Genomic DNA, 27097 nt, shown 5'->3' with positions numbered 1-27097 from the left:
CCATGCCTACACCCTATCCCTGTAACCCAGTAACCCCACCAACCTTTTTGACACTAAGGGGCAATTTAATATGGGCAATCCATCTAACCTACACATCTTTGGACATAGTAGAGATATAGTAGAGCCAGTGCACTGGCTCACTTGAACTTCGCAACCATTAGGAAAACTGGTGGATTGTCCGATAAAGGAACTATTTCCATTTTTCTCAAGTTGTTGCGCACATCAAAATCTCTGCCTTTTCTCGCATCAATAAATTCTGTGAAGCTTGTATTTGGATAATATAAGGGAAATTTGTTTGCAAGTGGAGGCCTCTTTCTCCTTTGTCTGTTGATTTGTGTCTGATTGGTGCTTGTTTCTAATATTTGCATATTAGAGCAATTGAAGTAAGTACAAGTTAAAGACAGTGACCTTAGACTGCAGCATGACCCGAGGCCCTCAGAAATCGCTCTGTCTTGCTACACAGAAATGGAATTCATTCACTGTGGTCCATGGGGACCTACCTCAAGTCACATGAAGAAAAGCACCGTCAATTTGTCATGTAAATGACAAATTCTCTGAACTAAAATTTACATTAAATAACTCGGTTCATTTAACAAGACTCATTAGATTTTATAGCCCAAGGGGTGGGGAAATTGAGCATTGTTAAATTATTCTTGCAGAGTGTGAGCAAGAGATTAATGGGCCAAACAGCTTTTTTCTGTGCTACAACCATTCTATGATTCAATTCTATCATGAACTAATGCGAAAAGACCCCAAACCCTACATCTTATTTTTAATCTTCTACTTCTTAACCAAGAGCACAACTGTCCTTTCTATCATAATTTGATGTATGGACATTTGGTACATGATGCACTATCAATTACGACAAGACGAGAGTACAGAGTAATCGAGGCTTTATTAAGCAAAGATGCGTAGCCTCCTGCAGCTGCTGCCGAAATGGCTGCAGCTTGGTGAGCACATACATTTATACTCCGCCTACTGGGCGGAGCCAGCAGGCAGGGATCTACCCCCGTACCTGTAGTACAGGAGCCTTACCGTATTACATCTCATATGTGATATATACAACAGTGGTGACTACCACATTCACCCCCTTTTAGAAAAAGAGTCCAGCAGGTGTGATGGAAAACTATTTACATGCATTTTAAGGTTAAAATTTTGGGGAAAGTTCACAAATTCAGCCGATCGGGTGCCCTGATCCTCCATTGTGAGCGCCACAGTCCCGGTGGCGATGCAGGCGTCGGCTCAGTTGCCGGTGACTCCGGGACAGTTTAGACCTCATATTCATCCCCGGGTGGGACCAAGGGGAGGACGGATCGTCCTTGAGTGGGGGCTGTGGTGAGGTGCGCTGAGGGGAGGAAGGGTGGCACCGGGGCAGAAGGGTAGGGGTGGGGACTCAGCTGGTACCAGGTCCCTGAGGGAGATTGTGTCTTGGCGGCCGTCAAGGTACACCACGGAGGCATAGGAGTAGCTGTACCCTCTTGACCAACTGGTCCGCCTTGTGGAGCTGCACGTGCTTGCGGAGGAGAACGGGTCCTGGAGCTGCCAGCCACATTGGGAGCGAAACCCCGGATGTGGACTTCCTTGGGAAGGCAAGGAGACGTTCATGGGGGGTTGCATTAGTCGCAGTGCAAAGTAGCGATCGGATGGAGTGAAGGGCGTTGGGAAGGACCTCCTGCCAGCGGGAGAGCGGGAGATTTTTGGACCGTAGGGCCAGCTGGACGGCCTTCCGACCATCCCATTCTCCCACTCCACCTGCCCATTTCCCCGGGGGTTGTAGCTGGTTGTCCTGCTCGAGGCAATGCCCTTGCTGAGCAGATACCTGACGCAGCTCGTCACTCATAAAGGAGGATCCCTGGTCGCTGTGGATGTAGGTGGGGAAACCGAACAGGGCGAAGATGGTGTTGAGTGCTTTGATGACGGTGGCAGACGTCATATTGGGGCATGGGACGGCAAAGGGGAATCTGGAGTATTCGTCGAGCACGTTAAGGAAGTACGTGTTTCGGTCGGTGGAGGGGAGGGGCCCATTGAAATCCACGCTGAGGCGTTCAAAGTGGCGGGAGGCCTTCACTAGATGCGCTCGGTCTGGCTGGTAGAGGTGCGGTGAGCACTCCGCGCAATCATGGCAGTCTCTGGTGCTAGCCCTGACCTCCTCAATGGAGTGGGGCAGATTGCGGGCCTTTGTGAAGTGAAAGAACCGGGTGACCCTTGGGTGACAGAGAGCGTCGTGTAGGGTCCGGAGTCAGTCCACTTGTGCGCTGGCACATGTACCTCGGGGGGCTCGTTGAGCTTACCGGGGCGATACAAAATCTCGTAATTGTAGGTGGAGAGCTCGATCCTCCACCTCAAGATTTTATCATTTTTGATCTTGCCCCGCTGTGTGCTATTGAACATGAAGGCAACCGACAGTGGGTCAGTGTGGAGAGTGAATCTCCTGCCGGCCAGGTAATGCCTCCAATGCCGCACAGCTTCTACGATGGCTTGGGCCTCCTTCTCGACGGAGGAGTGCTGAATTTCGGAGACATGGAGGGTGCGTGAAAAGAATGCCACGGGCCTGCCTGCCTGGTTGAGGGTGGCGGCCAGAGCGACGTCTGGTGCATCACTCTCGACTTGGAAGGGGAGCTCTCGTCAACCGCGTGCATCGCGGCCTTGGCGATGTCGGCCTTGATACGGTTGAAGGCCTGATGAGCCTCGGCCGTCAGGGGGAAAGCAGTGGAGTGAATGAGTGGGCGAGCCTTGTCCATATAGTTAGAGACCCACTGGCCGTAGTATGAGAAGAACCCCAGGCATCGTTTGAGGGCCTTGGGGCAGTGGAGGAGGGGGAGTTCCATGAGGGGGTGCATGCGATCGGGGTCGGACCCCAGAACTCCATTTTGCACCACCTAGCCGAGGATGGCTAATCGGTTTGTGCTGAACACGCACTTCTCCTTGTTGTACGTTAGGTTGAGGTGTTTGGCGGAGGCATTTGGAAAGGTTAGCGTCGTGGCCGCAGATGGTGACGTTATCCAGGTACGGGAAGGTGGTCTGCAGTCCGTACTGGTCAACCATTCGATCCATCTCCCGTTGGAAGACCGAGACCCCAGTAGTGACATCGAAGGGAACCCTAAGGAAGTGGTAACAGCGGCCGTACGCTTCAAACGCAGTGTACGGGAGTCCGCCTTGCGAATGGGGAGCTGGTGGTAGGCACATTTCAGGACAACTGTCGAGAAGACCCGGTACTGTGCAATCTGATTGACCATATCAGATATGCGTGGGAGGGGTACACGTCAAGCTGTGTGTACCGATTGATGGTCTGACTGTAGCCAACGACCATCCTGTTTTTCTCCCCAGTTTTCACAACTACCACCTGGGCTCTCCAGGGGCTGTTGCTGGCCTCGATAATGCCTTCCCGCCACAGCCGCTGGACCTCAGCCCTGATGAAGGTCCTGTCCTGGGCACCGAACCATCTGCTCCGTGTGGTGACGGGTTTGCAATCCGGGGTGAGGTTTGCAAACGGAGAAGGTGGGTCGACCTTAAGGGTCGTGAGACAGCATACAGTAAGGGGTGGCAGGGGCCCGCCGATTTTCAGAGTGAGACTTTGGAGGTTGCACTGGAAGTCCAGGCCGAGTAGCAAGGCAGCGCAGAGTTTGGGGAGGGTGTAGAGCCGGAAGTCATTGAACTTTACGCCCTGGATGGTGAGGGTGGCGGTGCAGTACCCCCGGATCTCCACGGAGTGGGATCCAGAGGCCAGGGAGAATTGTTGTGTGGTGGGGTGTACCGTGAGGGAGCAGCGCCTTACCGTATCGGGGTGGATGAAGCTCTCTGTGCTCCTGGAGTCAAGAAGGCATGATGTCTTGTGCCCATCGACCTTTACCGTCGTCGACGCGGTTGCGAGGTTGTGCGGCCGGGACTGGTCAATCGTGATGGAGCCAAGCTGTAGCTGGTGTTGGAAGGCCCCTGGCTGGTCGGCGGCGGTTGCAGGCGATGAGCAGCCCGGTGAGGTGCCCGACGAGCAGCGGCCCTGAGGCGGGGAAGATGGCAGCGCCCACGGGGCGCACGAGGCCTGATGGGGAAAAAGATGGCGGCGCACACGGGCCGCACGTGTCCTGAGGCAAGCAAGATGGCGGCGCCCACGGGCCGTACGTGGACTGAGAGGAGGAAGATGGCGGCGCCCAAGGGCCACATGTGGGTTGTAGGGACGAAAATGGCGCCCACGGTCGTACGTGGGGGGATGCAGGAACAATGGACCTGGTTACAATGGCGATCGAGCGGGCCTGGCACACAGCAGCGAAATGTCCTTTCTTCCCGCTGCCTTGCAGAGTGCGCTCCGCGCCGGGCAGCGCTGCTGGGGATGCTTTGTCTGTCCGCAGAAGTGACACTTGGGTCCCCCGGGGTTGGCTGGCTGCCGTGCGGTGCAGGCTTGGGGTTGCTGTGGGCAGTTGCTGGTGAGGTCCACAATGGGGTGTTCGCTGGTGGGGTCCACGATGTCCAGGAGGGGGGCGCGTGCAGTCGGGGGCGTACGCTTGTACATTACGGGAGGAGACCGTTAGTGAGATTGCGAGTTTCTTGGTCGTCGCGAGGTCGATGGTAGCCTCTTCTAAGATGCCCTGGCGGATGTACGCCGCCCCTACGCCCGTAACGAAAGCGTCCCTGATTAGGAGTTCGGAATGTTCAACGGCTCTAACGGCCTGGCAATCGCAGTCCCTCATGCAGGGCGTGCAAGAAATCTTCCACAGACTCACCGGAGAGTTGATGCCACGTGGACAGGAGGTGCATGGCGTAGTTTGTTGGTCTGCTGGGTGTAGTTCTCTTTCAGTAGCGCCATGGCCTCAGCGTAGGTAGGCGCGTCCTGGATGAGGGGAAAGATATCGGAGCTCAGCCGCATATACAGGATCTGGAGCTTCTGTGCTTCTGTGGGTGGTTCTGTCGCAAATCGATGTAGGCTTCAAAGCAAGGTAGCCAATGTGCGAAGGCCGATTTGGCGTTGTCTGCTTGAGGGTGCAGCCGCAGGGGATCCAGCTTGATGCGGAGGTCCATCGTTGTAAAATCTCTGCTTAATAAATTGATGCACTATCAATTACGATGAGACGAGAGTCGAGAGTAATCGAGGCTCTATTGAGCAGAGATATGTAGCCTCCTGCAGCTGCAGCCAAAATGGCTGCAGCTCGGTGAGCACATACATTTATACTCCGCCTACTGGGCGGAGCCAGCAGGCAGGGATCTACCCCCATACCTGCAGTACAGGAGCCTTAACGTATTACATCTCATACGTGATATTTACAGCTATAGATACATTTGGAGGGAAAGGCGGAACTCCTCAATTTTACTTCATTAACAAAAGACAGTTCAGATGAACTGCATCTAAACTATCTGGCATCAGTTAGACATCCACTTGCATGTTTAGTTTTATAAATTTATGTGGCAAGTCGCTGAAAGTACAAGCTACTCAAGTTAGTGTAAAGAAATGGGTATCCTGGACCTGACGAACCTGAGTAAAGTGTATCTCCTTAAGTGTATCTCCTTAATCAGTCAGATTGAAAGATTTTTAAATTAACCATGCAAGGATTGAAAGGAAGTGTAAATTAGAATGGGTGAATTCAGTGTCAAATAACCTACTGAAAGCTAAGTCAGAGAAAGATTGGAACAAAAGAGTGAGGATACAGAACAGAAAAGTACATTTATTTCTTAACCTGGCTAGAGTGCTCCATCAGAGGATTAGTGTAGATGCAATGGGCCAAATAACCTCCTTCTCTGAACTTTGGGAGATCCGCAATGAACTACACCTTACCTGAGATTGCTGCAACGTTTGTGGATAAATAATGCTGAGCGTCACTTGTCTCCTTCTTATTTTGATCGAAAATTCTCACTATATTAGATTTGAGGTTTGGTGAATTGTCACTGATCAAAGCCATGAATGACTGGGAGAAAACGCGTCCAAAATTTCAATGTTAATATTAGCAACACAGTCTAAAAAATGTCTGATTATTCTACAGACGTTAACTGAATAAATTGCCAGCATAAAGTCACCTACCTCGGTGGCTGTGCTCTGGTTAGCTCCAATCTCCAGCAGCAACCTCACAACTTCAATGTGATTTTCCTGGGCAGCCATATAGAGCGGAGTGAAACCATTCTAAAAAAAAAATAATTTTAAAAGTGGCACAAGTTAGCACATTTAGAATTAAGCACCAGCCCAGAAGTAATGAAAGACTCAAACCAAAACTCCTGCCTAAATATCTCAGGTCCATCGTTGATTGACACAAACCACATAGCATGAACGGTTTTCAGAGACATGCATCATTTCTTTTATAATGTCTTGAAAAGCTTTGTTTCCCTCCCCCTTTGATTGGTCTTTACACACCAGCTTAGACTTTTCTATTTGATTACAATGCCAGTGTTATTCTAAAATTAGCTGACCCCAAACCTGGGCCAAAATGTCTGGTTGAGCAGGCTAACCTTTTGGAAATGATCTCGGGGGAGTGTGGCTATAATTCAAAATGTTTTTATCTGATCTTTCATCCTTTGTAAAAAAGAAAAGTGCCTAAGATCCCTTGGGTGCGACACATAGAGAAATGCATATCTCAGCACAGGAACAGGTCTCACATGGATACCCCGAGAAGTTAAAAAAAAACCTGTGAAAGCCAATCAACTGTGAGAACAAAATTCTGGCTCTCTCACGTGCTGCAATATCACATTATCCCGATGGTACTTTTCTAAAGACCACAGTAGTTAGTCTATTCTGCAGCTTGTTAGACTTTCTCTTCTCCTGGAAATCAGACAGTTATAACTTATACCACTTCAAAAAAATGAAATGTTACATTCCACAGAAACAGTGCCTCTCACAGCACAACACAAAAGTTAATGTCTTCCTTGTGGAAAAATCACTCTAATCTGAGGGACTAATCTACTTAAATGTGTTGATAGAATATTAACATGCATCTCCATTTGGCAATTAGCTACTGGAATTGAATGCTGTTATCATTTTTAAAAATAAATTTAGAGTACCCAATTATTTTTCTTCTAATTAAGGGGTAATTTAGCATGGCTAATCCACCTGACCTGCACATCTTTTGGGTTGTGGCGGTGAAACCCACGCAGACACAGAGAGGATGTGCAAACTCCACACGGGCAGTGACCCAGGGCCAGTATCCAAACCCGGGTCCTCAGCACCGTAGTCCCAGTGCTAACCACTGCGCCACCGTGCTGCCCTGATTGCCGTTATCTAACATAAGTATAAAAGGAATAGGAGCAAGAAAAACCCATTCAGCCCTTTGTGTCCACTTCACCAAATGAGATCATAGCTTTCCTTCTATTCGCCATTTTCCTGCACTATCCCTGTCCCCCTTGACATTTCTAATATGTAGAAATTCACCCATCTCAGTCTTGAATATGTTCTACGTCTGAGCCCCGACAGCTCTCTGAGGAAGACTGGATTTCATGCATATCAATTTATGACATATAGAATATGTTTCAGACAAATCTTCAAATCCCTGAGGATCTCTTTAACTAGGCATTTAGAATGGTCGGAAGAGTATAAATACACTCTAAATCTGACATTAAATATGTGACATATTTTGTTAAAGTGGTGCAGCAAAGAACAATTCTTTTGGCAGGGAGGCAATAACCAGTAGCCAGAAAAAAATGAAAGAGCATATTGTTTTATGGACTTGGTGCTCCATTCAGTACTGAATGAAAACTGTAGATGTAGCAACGATGATGATCAATGATAACACTTGAAACTATCAGGTTGAGATATATCATTAGGCACAATCATAGTCAGACTACATTGGGCTGTCTTAAACTTTTTTTTAATGTGGATATTAAAGGGAAAATCTGTTTCAATTGACAGACAGAGTCTCAAGAGTTATGAAAATTTTAGTATAATAAATTAGGCATATTACATTAATCATAAATGAATGTTAAAATTAAAACATATTAGAATTAGCAATATTACATTCTTCCATTAGTATGCAGTAATAACCAAGAGGTTTTTGTGTGTGCATGCACATGTACACTGGAATGAAGGTTGAACAAAGTTCAAGAGCTGGAACCAAAATTTGTCTATTTTATCAAATTGAAATTATTGCTGGCTTTCGGTAAAGTAACTTTAAAATTTTGCAGTGCGAATGGACAGAGGTGTTCTGGTATAAGGCCACTGACCTGAAACTTGAGGTAGATGAGCAGGGATTTCTTGCAGGGCTTCTAGACCCTGCTGTTCGGCTCTTATGGGGACCAGAAACTGTGTAGGAGACAATCACACCTGTGTTTTTCCTCAATAAATGGCAAGAGGGTGGGCTTGAAATGAAAAATCGCTTATTGTCACAAGTAGGCTTCAAATGAAGTTACTGTGAAAAACCCTTAGTCGCCACATTAGCCTGTTCGGGGAGGCTGGTACGGGAGTTGAACCGTGCTGCTGGCCTGCCTTGGTCTGCTTTAAAAGCCAGCTATTTAGCCCTGTGCTAAACCAGTCCTTGGTTAATTGCTGGTCAATTAAAAGTGGAGTGAAGAACATGGAGAGCTAATAGGTGGCCCTCCAGCTCGGAAGCAGCAGCGCAATGCCATACTGGATAAATAAAAGGGGACCTCTGCCCAATGTTTTTTTAATCTTTTTTTTTAAAGACCTTTGAAATCGGGATCCATGCCACCCACTGTGGAAGTCCTCCACAGGAAAGCCTGCTGAATCTAGGCAGGCAGACAGCATCTCTAAACCTGCCCTTTGTCTGTTGCCAGAAGGCCAGCTCCAGGGACTGAAGGCTGACTTGAAAATCCCTGAAAAGGCCTTCAAGTGCCTGAATTGGCAACCTGCCACTTGCATGTGGATGCAATTCCCTCATCCGGCTTCTGGGAATGGAGCCAGCTGGTGGTATTCAATTCTATGGCTAACCACAACTCTACCTACTCCCACCAAAAGCTAAAACTTAAGCCCGAGGTTCCTTCCCCCACAGATGCTGTCTGATCAACTGAGTGTTTCCATGAACTTGGTAGTATTTTACTTTTTTATCATCTATCAATACAATGAGGCACCATCCATACAGTCTGAAATAGGAAGAGGCATCACTGAGTCAGATGGCTAGAAGTGTAGGTGTAAATGCCAAGGTGTTTTATGGAACAATGTGGGGGATGTATCTGCACTCTCTGTTATCATATGAAGTGTGTTACTCTAACTGGGAGATTATAATCAGGTTTTCTGAGCTTTGAGTTCTGATTTGCTGATAAATATCTTTTAGTATTTCCAAAACTCAATCTAGTAGCACGATAAATTGACACGCTTAGAAAATATAATGCCCTTGCATTTGCCTGAGTATATATGTCGGGGCGAGGATTCTCCGCTGCCCCCTGTTGGTAGTAGAGTTGCCGAAGCAGTGGATAGTCTAGTGTCAGGCAAAAAACAGGGTTGCGGTGGCATTGAGGTTCCCACCAGTTCTCAGTGGGAAAATTATCCATTTGCAACCTATTAACGGGCTGGCCATCAGGTTCTCCATGCCGAGGTGATACTCCAGGACGCACTTTGGCCTGGATTGGCACAAGTATTTTCCAGCATGGCCCTGACGTGGTGGGCCAAGAGGGTAAGTATTTAGGGTAGGTGTCGCCAAAGTCCACCTGAGAGCTGCCCTCCCCCCAATGCAAATTCTGCCCACCCACCGCCAGCAACCCCCATCAGACCCACTCATCCAGAGACATCCACCAGAACCCCCCCACCAGAGACCTCCATCAAATCTCCCCCATCAGAGAGACCCACCCCCTTCCCCTACCTATCATCAGTCACCCCTGCCTGGAAGCTAAAGAGTAGTCCAGTCAGAAACAGTGAAAAATAACTGCTCTTTCACTCATCTGTCCCTTACACCGCCTGCCCCAGGCAGAGGTGCAGAAAGCAGCAGTTTTTACTTCATAGAAAGCCAATCTAAACCCCTCAGATCCTTGGATCTTTCAAAGAGAAAAAACTTCCACTAGGCTGTAGTTGACATTGGTAATACTTCCAGACAGTCAGGTGTCTGGATTGTTTATTTTGATTTCCCTTCACCTTGACTGCATCTTATGGACCCTGCTTTGAACTTAACCTCAATGTTTATAAACATGATGTGGAGATGCCGCATTGGACTGGGGTGAGCATCTTCCAGTTAAATGCTTTCACTTCCTCTTTTTCTCAGCACAATGCACTTAATTTCTTTTGATGTGGTCAGGAGCTGTCAATCATAGTTCAATGTTTTTAAACATTGTGGTTAGCTTCACAACAGGAGTTTAAGAAAATTAGCTCAAGTAAGAAGGTTGTATTGGAGAGGTTAATGGGACTGAAAGTTATTAAATCCCGAGAACATGATGATATGCAACCCCAGAGTGTCTAAAGAGGTTGCAATAGCGATAGTGGATGCGTTGGCGATCATCTTCCAAAGTTCTAGAAATTCTGAAATGGTTCCTGAAGATTGAAAGGTAGCAAACATCACGCCACTATTTAAGGGAAGGGGAGGGAAAACAGAGAACGGCAGATATGTTAGCCTTATATTAGCGATAGAGAAAATGCTGGAGTTTATTAAAAGGATGTTATAAATAGACACTTAGACAATCATGACATAATTGGGCATAGTCAGCATGGATTTACGAATGGGAAATCATGGTTGATGAACTTGTTGGGAGGATCTAAACTTGGAAATATTACATTTGGTCCCCACATCCAAATCATTGATGCATATTGTGAACAGCTGGGGCCAAAGTACTGATCCTTGCCGTACCCCACCAGCCACAGCTCCCAAACTCAAGAATGACCCTTTTATTTCCACTCTTTGTTTTCTGCCTATTGACCAATCCTCAATCGATAACAGAATGTTATCTAAACAGTATGTTTAGATTGGCTTTCTATGAAGTAATAACTGCTGCTTTCTGCACCTCTGCCTGGGGCAGGAGGTGTAAGGGTCAGATGAGTGAAAGATGTTACCAACAATCTTGCTGAAGGAGCACCGATGGATGCAATATATTTGGACTTTCAGGAGGCTTTTAACGTGCCCTGGGGAGGTTAATTATCAAAATAAAAGTGCATGGGTTAGGAGGCAACATCCTGTTATCGATTGAGGATTGGCCAACAGGCAGAAAACAGAGTAGAAATAAAAGGGTCATTCTTGAGTTTGGGAGCTGTGGCTGGTGGGGTACGGCAAGGATCAATACTTTGGCCCCAGCTGTTCACAACATGCATCAATGATTTGGATGTGGGGACAAAATGTAATATTTCCAAGTTTGCAGATGGTACAAAGTTAGCCGGGAACATATGTTGGGAAGATGTAAAGAGAATTTGGACAGACTTAGTGAACGAGAAAGGACATAGCAGATAGAATATACTGTGAAATAATGGGAGACAATCCATTTTGTTTGAAGGAACAGATGTGCAGAGCATTTCATAAATGGTAAGAAATTAGAAAGTGAAGATGTACGAAGAGTGTCCTTGTCCATAAGTCACTGAAGGCGAGCACGCGGGTGCAGCAAGCTAACAGGAAGGTTAATGGAATCTTACCCTTTATCGCAAGTAGATTTGAGTGCAGGAGTCGTGAGGTCTTGCTAAGCTGTATTGAAGCTTGGTTGGACCACACCTGGAATATTGTGCGCAGTTTTGGTCCCCTTAGCTCAGAAAGGATATTATTGCCATAGGATGATGCAACAAAGGTTAATCAAACTTGTTTTGGGGAGGGCGAGACTGTTTTATGAAAAGAGATTGGGAAAACTGAGCCTGTATTCGCTAGAGTTTTGAAGAATGAAAGGCAACCTCATTGAAACCTGCAAGCTGTTTAAAGGAATAGATAGGGTAAATGGGGGCAAGATGTTTAGTTTGGTTGGGGAGTCTAGAACTAGGGGACACAATTTCAAAATAAGGGGGATGCTGCTTAGGTCATCTCCTATGGTGCCCAGTGCAGCCGCAATTTCTACCCAGGCCTTCTTGAATGCAGCAGGTGTACTTCAATGATCAGCTGGTTCTTCTCCTCTAAACCTCCTCAACTAAGTCTTGCAGGTCCTGATCTTAGAATGTTGGGGCCACTGACCCCATCACTTCCTCTATAGCTCGTGTGTGTGACTTTCTATTAATGAGAATACAAGGCGCAATTAATCATGTGCAATTCAGATTACATTGCACTCATTCACTTGTGTGCTTACATGCACTAACCAGTTTTACCATACCATCAATGAATATTGTTAATGGTGTGGTGGAGAGAATGGATCTGCACATATGCTTCGGGTGACATGTATGTTGCAGCTGTGACTTCAAGGTGGCATGCTTTGCTCAGTGACCACTGACAGCCCTATACCTTTACTCCTTCTTAGTCAGAGTTTTATGCCACGACAGTGTGCAGATGCCAGGGGGCTGGTCAAGGATCCACAGTGTGGACGCATTCTGATAGATGAGTGGCAAAAGTGCAAATGATGGAATAATGAGTATGCACTGTTCATCATTCATTCACTGAGTTTAACCACCCAACTACATCACTGCCTATTATCTGCATTAGGCAGTAGTGATAAGATGATGCCATCTCTATGGCTGTGTCTTGAGATTCTGCTCAGTGGTTTGGTTCATTACACTTTTGATTAGGCAGCAACAATACCAAATCTCCCATTGGGACAAAGTCTGATAAGCCATCCAATCCAGATTCAGCTAGCTGTTGGAGAACATTTACAGCTTTGACACTCACCTGATGACCCAAAGATGTCTCCCCCTAGGCTCAGGAAGTATAGCATTGACGCAAAAATTCTCAAGCAAACCTTCCAAAAGAGTGCCCACATGAACTGGCCTTGCCAACCCATGCCAGGTTTGCCTTTAATCCTTGCTACTTCTGGGGTCACCGGGCCTAACTTCATTCTGTTTTGGGGGTCCTCTTTTATGGCTTCTCCATTCCTTCCCCTCTGGAAATGGCGGCCCCTGTAGCTATGTTTCTACTGGCAGCCTCCCTTACCAGGACCTGTCTTCAAGGGTTCCTCACCGTTTCCTAACTTTCTGTAGCCTCAGCAGCGGTCACAGTTATCGGTGATGCAACCAAACTACTGGCCCTTCGATTAGTCCAGCATTTCTGGGCGACAGACCGCTGTACTCAATTGGAGAGGTGGGCCAGAAGGCAGCTTCATAATTGGCCGCCATCAGTAAATTGCTGCCCAAGGTTCCACCACCCCCACACCCATGAGGTCAGATCCCATCTTTCGTCCCAGTCAGAGGACTATGTATTAGTGAGAACATTTCAGACATCATTTCCAAAGGCTAATTTTGAAATAATTCCCATTTTGGCACAGACGGTGTCTTCTGATTCCATTTTTTTGCACCAGGTCAAACAGCTTCTTAATCTAAACTATTTGGAATCTGATGTTAAGCAATTTTGTCACCTTGTGATCTTCTGTTTTCCTGGAAGAACACAAATAATTATCAAATCCAATTAATCCATCGCCTCAGTCATCCTTCTTGTGCTTTCTGTATCCCCTCAATAACTCCAATATTCTTTTTGTACTTTGGTGACTAGTGCAGTAACATTCCCAACCTTGGAAAACTCTAAGGTAAATCAAATGCATTAAAATACAAAGGAGAACTGAATGTGTTTTCGGTAATGGTTAAAGAGTTACCATCTTTGGACTAAAGTGCTTGACTGAAGTTTTATTTGAAAATAATCACATCTTAAATTGTACCTCATCGCTTCTTTTGTTTGCAATATAATTGTGACAGCAATGACTATTCTCTACCACCAAACTAAAACACATTTGGCAATTGTTTTTCAATAATACATTGTCCTCTTTCCAAATCCTTCCTTCAGTAAAAAATAACTAAACTGCTAGATGAATGTCTCCTAAGGTATAGCAATAGCAAGACAGCCCATGAGATTTTTCGATGAAGTAACATAATAGAGCAATCACAGCCTTCAGTAAAAAATAACTAAACTGCTAGATGCATGTCTCCGAAGGTATATCAATAGCAAGACAGCCCATGAGATGTTTTGATGAAGTAACATAATAGAGCAATCACAGCCTAACGTTTTTATTTAAAGGGTAGCAGATGGACGATGCTTTGAAAAAAATAAAATTGGAACATCATTTCATGGAATACTAAAGCCTGAGGGCATGGGATGCATACAAATGAATCCTCTCAGTGACCCCTGACAACATTAAATAAATTGCTACTTGCACAATTAAGATGATGAACAGTTTGAGGTTTTAAAAGTATCTTTTGTAGATGTTCTTTTTGGACCACTGAAATGTTGAACTATCAAAATGAAAATTAGGTCTCACCAAATGAGGTCCCAGTTCCAAAGGGGGATGTATTTTCCCAACTGAAATTAACATTGAATGATAAGCATCTGAATACGCTGTGCTTGTCAAACACAGAAGCTCAACAACCAGTGATGCACTTTATTACACATTAAGAACAAATCCATAGAATTGAATGTTATGTGAACAATCTTCTATTTTCCAGGTGCAACATTGGCCGAGCAGCCACACGGTCATCCATTCTTGCTGGCTGAATGCCCAAGATATTTGGAGATCAGAGATTTATCTGCATGCAGGCAGCCGGATTTCAGAGTGGCTTATTTAGAACTGCCTCTTGCAGTCCGTGTATGGGCCAATGGCTAGGTCATTCAATGCCTGGCACAAACGGGGGGAACAAAATTGCCGTTGGGCTCTTCCAGTCAGCATAATGTGCTGATTTGCTTATTTAGGCAGTCTGTCCCAGGCAGGCAAGCTGCTTTGGTAAGCACTAACATCATTCGGCCCGCTGAAATGCAGCCAGCCCCGCCCCCAATGTTCAACTAATTCGCCTGATTTTCAGACATGAACTGGTTGTTCGCAGTTGAAAATCTCCCCCCGTAGTCTATATTATTTAACAATGATGGTTTTGCAATGCTTGAATAGATATTGAATAAGTGATCTCAGGAGATGGATTGCAATAGTTAGATTCAGTGCAGCAAGGTGATCAGAAACTAATTTTCAATTCCAAACTAAATTAGATTTGTTACAACCGGGTGAGGAGGAATAAATTGGCTGCCCTTTTGTTTTCAATCTCCTCTGCTGGTTGCAACAAAGGTTTGCTTAAAATCCATTCCTTGGAGATACTATTTCCCAATCTAAATTTATTTATGTTTTATAAGGAGGTAATTTAACCAGGCTTTCTTGGATCAAAGTAAGAGCAAGTTTATTAGTTTCTAACACACTAGCACGCGAACGTATGCAGGAATGAGTAGTGGAGAGTTCAAAATTGAAAGATTAAAAAAATATACAATTTGCTCTTTGGCTTATTGGTGAGGTATAGATGGTGGAACATTACGGCCGTTAAGTTAGGTGATTTTAATAAACCAACACTTATTGACGTAGCCAAAAGGGAGAGATTGCCATGCTCTCTCTGCAGGGTTAACAGAAGACAGAGAGATAGAGATAGAACATAGAACAGTACAGCACAGAACAGGCCCTTCGGCCCGCGATGTTGTGCCGAGCAATGATCACCCTACTCAAACCCACGTATCCACCCTATACCTGTAACCCAAACAACCCCCCCTTAACCTTACTTTTTAGGACACTACGGGCAATTTAACATGGCCAATCCACCTAACCCGCACATCTTTGGACTGTGGGAGGAAACCGGAGCACCCGGAGGAAACCCACGCACACACGGGGAGGACGTGCAGACTCCGCACAGACCGTGACCCAGCCGGGAACCGAACCTGGGACCCTGGAGCTGTGAAGCATTTACGCTAACCACCATGCTACCGTGCTGCCCTTTTAACCCTTTTAACCAGCTTTTAACCCATACCTCTATGCATTCCCGGGAGGGGAAATAGGCATATTTTGCATTCATCCCAGACCCCCGCCACCCCGGACATGTTCCACCTCCTCCACTGCGAGGATTCAATGGGACCGTGTGGTGGAATGGCCAGCTCGCATGCATGGATCACCCAGGCGAATGGGTGTTACCATGGGCAGGAGTCAAATGTTGTTGAATGATGCAGAGCTTAGGGGCAGCAAGGTTGCACAGTGGTTAGCACTGCTGCCTGACAGCTGCAGGGACTCGAATTCAATTCCGGCTTGGGTGACTGTCTGTGTGGAGTTTGCACTTTCTCCCCATGTCTGCGTGGGTTCCTCCAGGTGCTCCAGTTTCCTCCCACAGTCTAAAGATGTGCAGATTAGGTGAATTGGCAATGCTAAATTGTCCAATAGGTCAGGTGAGGTTACTGGATTATGGGGATAGGGTGCAAACGTGGGCTTAAGTAAAATGGTCTTTCAGTGGGTCAGTGCAGACCCGATGGGCTGATCTGCACAGCAAATTCTATGATAATCTTTTAATGATTCTGAGAAACAACTCAACAGGAGATGGATCGGGTAGAATGGGGGTACTTGATGGCAGTTCTGGAGCGGTTTGGGATTGGACCAAGATTTGTGAACAGGGTAAAGCTACTACATAAGGAGCCGAGGGAGAGTGTCCGCACAAACAACATCAGCTCGAGATACTTTTCTCTCCACCGTGGGACTAGGCAGGGATGTCCGGTCTCCCCCCTGCTGTTTGCACTCGCGATTGAGCTGCTGGCCATCGCATTAAGAAGTTTGGGAGTATGGAAAGGAATAGTGCGGGGAGGGGGATAGAGCAGAGGGTGCCCTTATATGCCGATGACTTGCTATTATACGTGTCGGAACGGAGTGTGTCGATGGGGGAATATTGGAGCTGCTTCGAGTTTTTGGGTCTTTCTCGGGGTACAAACTAAATCTAGACAAGAGTGAGTATTTAGTGGTGTCTCAGCCAGGGGTGGGGGCAAGGGTTGGGGGGGTGGGGGGCTACCATTCCGTAAGGCAGGGACTTGTCACTGGCGGGTCAGGTACAGGTGGTTAAAATGAACGTGTTGCCGCGATTTCTGTTTATTTTTCAATGCCTGCCGATTTTCCTGCCAAAGACATTTTTCAGAGATTGAGGGAAGGATTACTTCGTTTACGTGGGGAGGGAAGGTGGCCAGAGTTAGAAATGTGCTACTACAGAGGTGAAGGCAGGCAGGCAGGAGTTTGGGTCTTTCGAACCTGATGTATTACTACTGGGTGGCGAATGTGGAGAAAGTGCGGAGCTGGGTCAGAGGGGTTGATTCCCAGTGGGCCAGAATGGAGGAGAGCTTGTGCAGGGGGTCGGGATTGAAAGCACTAGCAACAGCGCCGCTCCCGATAGCCCCGGGGAAACACTCAGGGAGTCCGGTAATAATAGCTTCATTGAGAATTTGGAGGCAGTTTCGCCAACACTTCGGGTTGGGGGCAAGGTCAAGGGAAATGCCGATTCGGGGGAAACCACAGATTTGAGCCAAGGAGGTGGGATGGAAATTTTGGGAAATGGGAGGAGAAGGGGATTAAGACACTAAAAGATTTGTTTCTTAAGGGTCGGTTTGCAGGATTGAAGGAGCAGGAAGCGAAGTATGGGCTGGAGCAGGGGGAAATGTTTAGATACACACAGGTTCGAGATTTTGCCAGAAAGGAGATACAGAGCTTCCCGGTGGAGCTGACCTCCACATTGTTGGAGAAGGTGCAGACGACAGGGGGACTGGAGAAGTGGGTAGTGTCAGCGGTTCACAGAGCTATTTTGGAAGAGGAGAAGGCATTGTCATAATGTATGCCAATATATCATGGTGCAGTCACACACTGATGGACACACACAGGGACCAATCAACATGTACCAATACCGCAGCCAATCACCAGTTAGAATACACACACTATAAAGGCAGAGGACACCAAGGTTCCCGCTCATTCTGGGTGCTGCCTCTCAGTGTAACAGGAACTTATTCAGCCCAGCACGGACTCACAACACCTTCTGAGAGAATCAACTGGTTCGGACAAGGCTTAGGTCTCTAGTTCAAGTTAGCATTATTCAGACGCACAGTCATTGTGTGTTAGTTAGTTAGAAGTAGTTAATAAAATTGAGTTGAACCTTCATCTGTGTTGGAAGTGTCTGTTCATCTCTCAAGCCTACACAAGCCAACACAACATGACACCAGGAATTGAGGAATGTTCGCACTTCTGAGACCTACCCTTCAGTGATTTGCCTTCCACCAGTCTCGCGCCATCCTACAGCCATCCTACAGAATGGACTCCATTTGCGCGCCGCCGCCTCTCCGCATTGCCGGGAACCTGGGCTCCAACTGGAAACTTTTCAAACAGCGATTCCAGCTGTACATTGAAGCCAGGGACCTGGAAGCTTCCTCGGACGCACGTAAGATTGCTCTCTTCCTCTTCACAGCCGCCGACCATGCTCTGCACATTTACAACTCGCTCACCTTCGATGAGGGGGAGGACAAATCGAAGTTCAAGACCATAATTCTGAAGTTCGTGAGCCTCTGCGCGGTCGCGGTCAACGAGAGCTTCGAGAGATACATGTTCCAGCAGCGAACTCAGGGTAAGGGCGAGCCTTTCCAGTCCTTTATTACACACCTCCGCGTCCTTGCGCAGTCCTGCAACTACGGGTCCACCTCCGGCGTGAGCGTGGGAGGGTTGGGGGGGAGGGGGGCTATGTGTGTTAACGGCGACTATGGGTGATCCCTAATTCCTTTTTGTCATTTGTTTTTGTGAACATGCGGGCTAATGTTTGGGGTTTGGTGGGAGGATAGGATCGTTGTTATTGATATGGGGATTGACATATTTGTTACTGTTAATTGTTTATTGTTGGTGGGCGTAAATTTGGAAGAAAATGTGAAAAAGGAGAATAAAAAAATATTTTTTTTAAAAACAGGAAATGGATATTTTTGGATGCCTGATGAGATGTAGTAAACAGTCTCCATTGTCCTCACAAACTAAGGAGATTAGTCCAGCCTTTTGCATTTTCCGTACCTTTTTGTACCCAAGTATCTCTGTTTAAAAAGGCCTGACACCTCTCCAGGTGTAAAATTCCATGGCCAGGATTCTCCGAAATCCCGGCCAAGTGTTGACGCCGGCGTCAAAACAGGCGCGAGCGATGACGGTGTCAACTGGCCTCCAGGCCCAGTCATTCTTCCTTTCCTCGGAGGCTAGTAGGGCGCCGGAGTGCTGTGCGCTGCTCCGGCGCCAAAAGCCGGCCTACCACGGCCGGCGCGGGTCCGCGCATGCGCATCACGGCCGGCGCGGGTCCGCACATCCGTACCACGGCCAGCGTGGGTCTGCACATGCGCGTGGGTTGCAGTCTCCACGCCGGCCCTCGGGCAACATAGCGGAGCCCTACAGGGGCCTGGCTTGGAGTAATATAGGCCCTCCCCCTCCCCGGAATGAGCCTGCTCGCCGATCAGTAGGCCCCGATCGTGGGCCTGGCCACCGTGGAGGCCCCCCCGGAGTCGAATCCTCCTTCCCCCCACCAGGACGCCCCCCACAGCAGAACTCTGAGGTCCCGCCGGGTGGGACCATACGTAAACCACGCCGGCAGGACTCGGCAGGGCACTCGGCCCGTCGGGCGCGGAGAATCACTGCGGAGGCCACTTTCAACAGCCCCCGACTGGCACGGCGGCGACTGGAGATTCCCCCCCCCCCCCCCCCCCCCCCCCCCCGACTCTCCGACCCGCCGCAGGATTGGAGAATCCCGGTCCTTGGAATGCCTATCAGTATAATCCACATCGGAATTTTCCAGAAAGCGGTCACTTTACAGTATCAGCCATCTATTGGTCATTGTATGTATTCATATTTCTTTAAAAAACACAGGTCTTCCTTAAAAAGAATGTGCTATGTGGTTATGTGGGTAGGTGGTTGGTGAAGCTGTAGTGCACTTTCACGGCAGATTCAACGTCTTGGACTGTAATGTGATGACAAATTCTATCTTTGTTATAAATCAGTATGTGTTCTTTCATGAGTGGTATTTTCATTTTTTAAGACTCATCACGTATAAATGATTGGAAAATGGGATATACATTTCCTTAATTAATGTCCAAAATTGTGAGGAAAGGGGATTCTCAACATCAGTCTAAATGGGCATATAGGTGTTGAACAGCTTCAGCACTCAGCAGAAGCTGGTTAAGAAAAGCTTGAACTATTTTCAGGTTCAGCAGGGCAAACAAGAGCTGCGGTGCTGCTAAAAATAAGAGGCGGTCTGATGTCTTTTTTTTTTTGCAGATTTGCCACCTGTAGTCCCTTTTAAAACTATGGGTTAGGCTGTTCACTGTCCAATGCATTTGAATTGCATCAAGAAGCCTTGAATGTCTAAAGGGTTGCCAAGGTTCCAACCTGACATTCCTCTACTGTCTGCTCATTTTACAGGTGAAAATAGGACAGTCGGTAGTTGAAACCTGCCTCCAGAGGCAGAGATCTGAATCAGAGTGCTGTGTTGAAGCAAAATAAATAAATTCACCAATCAAACAATTTTTTTAATAGTTTTTTTTCCAATTAAGGGGCAATTTAGCATGGCCAATACACCTACCCTGCACATCTTTTGGATTGTGGGGGCGAAACCCACGCAAACACGGGGAGAATGTGCAAACTCCACACAGACAGTGACCCAGAGCCAGGATCGAACCTGGGACCTTAGCAACCGTGCTAACCACTTGCGCCACCGTGCTGCCCTACCAATCAAACATATTGTCATGACACACATTAAGCTTGAAGTGAATGAATGTCCAGACTTTTCCACATGTAGCATTCCTTCAGGCATGAGGTATGATAACAACATTCTAAATTTATCAGAGTGAAATATCCTGGGCGGGATTCTCCGTTTTCTGGTGCAGCACGCTCACGCGCCGCGGCGGCAGGATTCTCCATCTCACCAGCTGGCTAATGGGGTTTCCCATCATGGGCAGCCCCATGCTGTCAGGAAATTCCCGGGCGTGGTGCGCTGCCAACGTAACGAAGAATCCCAACAGTGGAGAATCCAGCCCCTTCTTTCAGCCAACTTGCGAAACCTTCTGATATTACCTAGTTCAGCAGCAGTCGCAAGCATCACTGCATCCTCATCTAGCCTTTAAACCAAAAAAAAAACAATAAATGGTAAGAAGCGTAGTGAGAAATAAAAAGACTTCTTGGGCTGTATTTCTGCTAGCAAGGCGGATAGCTCAAGTTGGGAAATTTCCTGACTTGGCAGACTCACCTTGGTATTATGTGCCCCATTGTGAGGTGTTTTTGATCTGCAGGGGTGGAGATGTGATGGAGTTGGATCCACTGAGCCTAGAACCATATCCGATGCAGAGAAGGACTCCAATTTAGAGAAGGATGTTTTATATCTGGGGCTCAATATAAAAGGACCGACCTGGATCCCATTCATGCTGAGACAGAGGAAGCTGCCTCTACCGCCCCAAGCAATATCAGTCTGTGCTCAGCTCAATATTCTGGCCCCAACATGCAAACGGACACAGGTTATATGCAGCACTGCACAAAATGAGAAACCTTATGTACACATGTGCTTTCTTTGTTGTCATGCCAGAATGTCGCAGTGAGTAGTGCAGTAGAAGCGCAGGGTGGCACTGCACCCCAGTTCTGTGACAAGGACCTGGAATTCATGGGCCCCAGGAGGTTCAAGAACCTGTAACCTACAAGAAGAAGAACTCTCCCACTGCCACGAAGAGGGAAAGTTTCAGCCATGGTGAGCACAGCATGGAAAAGTCATCAATCTTAGATCCAGAGCCTCAAACAGTTCCACAACCTGCCGCATTCAGGAAAGGTGAGATGTTTGGCAGAAACACACAGGTGTCACTGTGATCGCTGTGAGCTGCCTCACAGACTAGTTGACGCACTTGGCACGTACATCTCCTCTAGCATGAGCGAATTAATGGCCACAGCACTCTTGTAGGTCCATGCATTCACAGGAGGACATGTAAATGTTAATATGACCCACTGCCACATTGATGAGGCTCATCCTTAGGTTCAGGATAAAACGGCCTTATAACACTGTATTTTGTACTACTGGAGAAAGGGCTCACAAATATGGCTCACATCGTGACATGGCTACATTCTATCAGGCTTTGAACTTTTGGGAAGCCAGCTGTGAAGGTGAACCCCATTGTCCCGTGTGTTTCCCCACCCGAACAATGAGAATTATGGCCGATTTGTGATCTAGCTGCATTTACCCACCTTAGCCCCAAGCCCCTTAATAACTCTGGTTAACAAAAATATATTAAACACGATTTTCAAATTAACAATTGAAGTACTATTTAGCATCCTTCTGGTGAAATTCAGAAAAGTGTGAAAATAGTGAATTGACAGTTCTTGCTTGGAAATGTTTGTAGCTTTTCCTGTACTGAAAAATGGGAAAGCTGCCTTTGAGGTTAGCACAGTGGTTAGCACTGCTGCCTCACAGCCGCAAGGACCCAAGTTTAATTCCGACCTTGGGTGACTGTCTGTGTGGAGTTTGCACTTTCTCCCAGTGTCTGCGTGGGTTTCCGCCGGGTACTCCAGTTTCCTCTCAGTCCAAAGAGGTGCAGGTTAGGTGGATTGACCATGCTACTTTGCCCAGATGTGTAGTTTAAGAGGGGTTATGGGGTTAGGGCAAGGGAGTGGGCCTAGGTAGGGTGCTCCGACAGAGGGTTGGTGCAGACTCGATGGACTGAATGGCCTCCTTCTGCACTGCAGGAATTCTATGATTCTATGGATAGCCTGGCCACTATTCAACACATCAGGATCACACAGTGGAACATAATCAAAGCCCTCCAGTGATCTTCTGAGGGTTAAAAATACTGACACTGGCAGACCTATGAAATACTGTAACACTGACAAATAAAACAAAGGAAGGATTTGCATTTTTGTTGTTTTCACTATCACTGAATGTCTCAAATGTTTGCCAGCCAATTAAGTACTTTTTTAGTGTAATAATTCTTGGTAATGTCGGAAACGAGGCAGCCAATGGGTGCACAGCAAGTTCCACAAACAGTAATGTGATAATGACCAGATAATTTGTTTATTGTGAAGTTGACTGAGGGATAAATATTGACCAGGACACGAGGGATAACTCTCCTGCTCTTCATGAAAATATTGGCACAGGATCTTTTGCATTGATCAGAGCAGGTAGATGGGGCCTCCATTTTAAAATAGAAGTATCATTTTAGAACAAGGCTTTATATAGAACCATTACAGTTTAATTAGCCAACATTAAAAATGCATTAATTCATCCTTGTTATCTTGTATTTTAGGTGGCTTGAAGAAGTCAAGTATAGAACACCATCTTAAATGAGCTAATACAACAGATAGTCGAGAGACAAAGAACACTACTGATAGGTAGCCTTCCAGGACTTCTAGGATGTATACAAGTCTGGACTGTTGCAGCATTCTCAGGAAGGGGCCAAACTGCTTAAATGTTGTCAAAAGTCTATTCCAGATCAATCACCTAGAACCCTGGTAGACACATGCTTTCACCGACTGTGCTTTAAGCATAACCTTTGTATTTTAACTTCTTATTTTAACTTCTTTACCTCTTGTATTCCACCCACAACCCTTGTGTCTGCAACTACATAAGTCTATATTAATGTTAGACTAAGGCTCCTTCTAGTCTTGGGAGTGCCACAAACAAAGGATTTACATACATTTTTAAAAATTGATCCAAATTAAAATATTCCTGACTAACACATATGGTGATTGTTCAAATACAATGTTTGTGAAGTTATCACCCCCAGTACATCAGAGAATCAATACTCCTCTTCTGGAGCCGTCTGCAGGTAATATGAGTACTGAATACCAGAAGAACACATCAGGCTGAAGTTGTGGGCGGAATTCTCCCAAGGCCCCATCAGTTCAACAGCGGGCAGGCGGGGGTGGAAAGTTTGGCAGGAGACCCAAAAATCGGCTTTATGCCAGCGTGAATTTAAAGTGGGATTTTCCGTTGATGACTGCCATGGCAATCAGGAAACCCGGGGGAGGTCGGATATGGAAGATTTTCCAGGTTTTTCCGCTAGCCTCCAAAGCGGATAGCACTCCACATTCCCGCCCTGCCATCGGGACTAAGTCCCTGTTGAGAGAATTCCGGCCATTGTATGATTTTCCTCTGGCTCTGACTGGCATGAACACAATAGACTTTGAACACATGTGGAAGCAGCAGCGTTGCTAAAGAGTCATGTTGAAAGGATGCCCCATAGGAGATTCAGACAAAATTTGAATGTTAAAAGAAACACAAGTAGAGCTTTTATTAAAGCAATTTCTGAGGAGTCTTGGCAAATGTATTTTTTAAAATTATCTGCCAGATAATGTGATTTGCATATCAGTTCTTTCACCACTATTTAAAGGTTCTGTCCCCTGTGAGTTACTTTGTGCTGCTGTGCTGTGACTAGAATGGCAGCAGCACTCAAGCAGGGGATCAGTGCCCCAGCAGTCTACATTGGACAGATGTGAAAGCAGTACTACAGTGCCAAGCAGTAGGTGGAAGAAAAGGGTGTTGCTATGAAGAACAATGGGGAGGGAATAAGAGCAGAGAACTGGTTTAACTGTGCGGCTTCTCTTTCTTTCAAAGGGGCAAACTTGCGCTCTGTGGCAGGAATCAATTTTAAGAGCTCCGGAATGGCCTAGGCAAATGAGTTCAATAGTCGTCATGGGGACTGCAGTTATTTTACCATGCCTGCCTCCAATGTGACAAAAGTGTGATCGGTGGGCACCGTATTGAACACTGTCTCCATCACTTTAACAGATGAACAGCAACATGACCTGAAGCAACAAAAAACTATTATTTATTCAGAAGGTCATGAATATTTTAAATAGCCTACTTAATGCAAGCAGCAGTTAAATGGCAGCTGAGTGTCGCAGTGTCAGGATTTTATGGGGAGAGTTTACTTATGATCTGCATTCAGTTCAATTGCCATTGAGAGTGTTCCGAAGCAGGTCTTTTCAAAAGCTGAATGTGGGAATGGAATTGTTGTCCATTTTTACTGTGCGTCACACCCATTTCCAGACTTCATTTGGAAGCTCTGCAAGTGGACACTGGCGCACAGATAACTTTAAAAATGAGCAGGTGGTTTTATTTTCAGGATATTTCTGGATCGATGGCTCATATCTGGGTTTTAAATTCTGCAAAGAAGCAGTTATGGGTTGCAGGGGTGAGCAACCAGGACCAATGGGTTTTACCAGCAACTTATGGAAAAGCATGCAAATTAAATTAGATATGCACACAAGAGATTCATATTAAATATGTAAGCCAGTCTACTATTCATAACGTGTTTCAATTGTGCAGCACACTATATTGCTATTACTCAGGCATGGTTTGATTTGTAAAAAACCTACACCAGCTAGAGGCCTCCTCTGTAATTCTGATCGTGAAAGCTGCAGTTCTGACCCAGCCACTGGCTACACAGGATTTCCATTCATCACAGTGGCAGTCCCTCATGCAGAAGCAGAATGCAAAAGGTACACATTAAAGCACAACCATTGTTGGGGTAAAGCCTAGCGGCAACCATCTTTTTTCCTGAGTATTTGATGAAAGTGTTTCACAGCCACAATAGCACAAGTAAAGAATAACAAAAATAACATAATCAATCTATAGATGAGATACTGGCTGGATTTTCACCAAGTCAGGGAACTCAGCAGCCCTTTTAAAATAGTAAGTGGGACCCGGTATAGGATTCCTGCTCCCATCCCCGTTTAAAATGGTAAGTGGGACCTGGTATAGGTTTCCTGCTCCCATCCCCGTTTAAAATGGTAAGTGGGACCTGGTATAGGTTTCCTGCTCCCATCCCCGTTTCTAGCTATTTTTGTCAATGTGGGATAGATTTGCAGGTTGCTCCCCTCCATGCCGCATTGTCATCCTATTATTTTCTACTTTAATTGCCATTCATGTTCCCCCAAAAAATTGCACAATCACATTGAAACAGAAATTCTCCAACATCCAGCTGTCATAAAGCTCCTCATCTACACCACTACAAATCCCCCCAAAAAAGGTATAGCTTAACCGAACACTCAGATTTGCTAATAGGCTTGGATTTTCCAGTGTAATCTGTCCTGCTCAGTCCACTTAGCTTCTAAGCATCCTCTTTTAAAAAAAAACTGATCGCATATATTGCCCATGCCCAGTTGCCTGAAGGCATTGTCAATCATGTAGTGTGAATTCTAGTCACGTGTCGACCAGACCAGGTAAGGGTGGCAGTTTCCTTCCTTGAAGGACATTAGTGAAACTTGTTTTTATGAAAATCCTGGACCATTTATATATATTTTATCTGGTTATATTTCATGACTTGCCATATTGGGAAATGGTTCAATGTACCCCTAGTTGCTAATACAATGCTATTCTCCGGAGGGTAGATCTGATCCCTCCCCCACTACCCATGCAATACTTTTCTGAGCAATTGATTCTATGTTTGGATGCCCCTGTGAAATGCTGAATGTAATAAAGAAAATGTATTTTGCAGATGTCCATTTCTGTCACAAAAGGTACGTTTTTCAGGAGACCGTGACTACTAATGCAATCCAGTTAGAAGGCAAATGAGAATCCCATGCTCATGTTCACAAAACGTCTTGTACACATAGGCCAAAACATTTTAATGGATAAAGTTTGAACTTTTTCGTTTAGAGCTATACCATTGGACGTTTCAGTGGTATGCCATGTTGGCACCAATGCATTGTGCTGAGATGTAGTTCCCTACATGAAAATAAAAGGCATTTGGTAGTACATAACTTGAGTATTGCTGAAAGAAGAGACATGTCAAAGCTTTTTGTCTTGCACTCATCAGGACACTTCATAAAAATACCAGTATAAGAGGAAAACAATTTCTACTGCATGTTGAAAATTTAAACCAGGCAGCTGGACCCTGATTGGTCATGGCATTGCACTGGGGAATGAATCAGCGAATGGCTATCGCTTATTTTTTTTAGTTGAAACAGATACAATGTGTGCATGTGTTCATTCTGTCTGCAAAGAGCAGGACCTTATGTATTAATATATATAGCTTCCAATAAACACACATGTGCCACACTGCAAGCCCGACTAACAATCCTAAGTTGGTTGTCAACATAATTTTTAGCACACTGAGGAATATTTTTGCAAATGTTGTCCTAAATAGTAGATGCATTGGTTTTCATTTTTTTTTTAACCCCTAGATCCTGGGAAAATCTAATCAGATTGGAAAATAGTGAATTCAAGAAATTGAATTCTATCAAGAAATGAAGGAGACAGAAAGCAGGTAGGTACAGCTTAATATTTGTCATTGGGAAAATGCTGGACCCTTATTACTAAGGATGTTGTAGCATGACTCTCAGCAAACCTCAATGCAATCTTGGCAGAGTCCATGTC

General features: G+C 46.1%; 1 protein-coding gene across 28 annotated transcripts in view; it reads right to left on the bottom strand.

Moving 5' to 3' along the window:
* ank2b (ankyrin 2b, neuronal) overlaps window positions 1-27097 on the bottom strand; it is a 1110754-nt gene that overhangs the window by 326558 nt on the left and 757099 nt on the right. For all 28 annotated transcript variants that reach the window (XM_038792202.1, XM_038792212.1, XM_038792216.1 and 25 more), the window contains one exon: window positions 6008-6106. In XM_038792202.1, the coding sequence (XP_038648130.1) occupies window positions 6008-6106 (99 nt within the window). The remainder of the gene's footprint in view (window positions 1-6007; window positions 6107-27097) is intronic.

Source organism: Scyliorhinus canicula, chromosome 3, assembly GCF_902713615.1.
Source record: "Scyliorhinus canicula chromosome 3, sScyCan1.1, whole genome shotgun sequence".
Classification (NCBI taxonomy): Eukaryota; Metazoa; Chordata; class Chondrichthyes; order Carcharhiniformes; family Scyliorhinidae; genus Scyliorhinus; species Scyliorhinus canicula.
The sequence above is the reverse complement of the archived record's forward strand: the minus strand, read 5'-3'. Positions and strand labels throughout refer to the sequence as shown.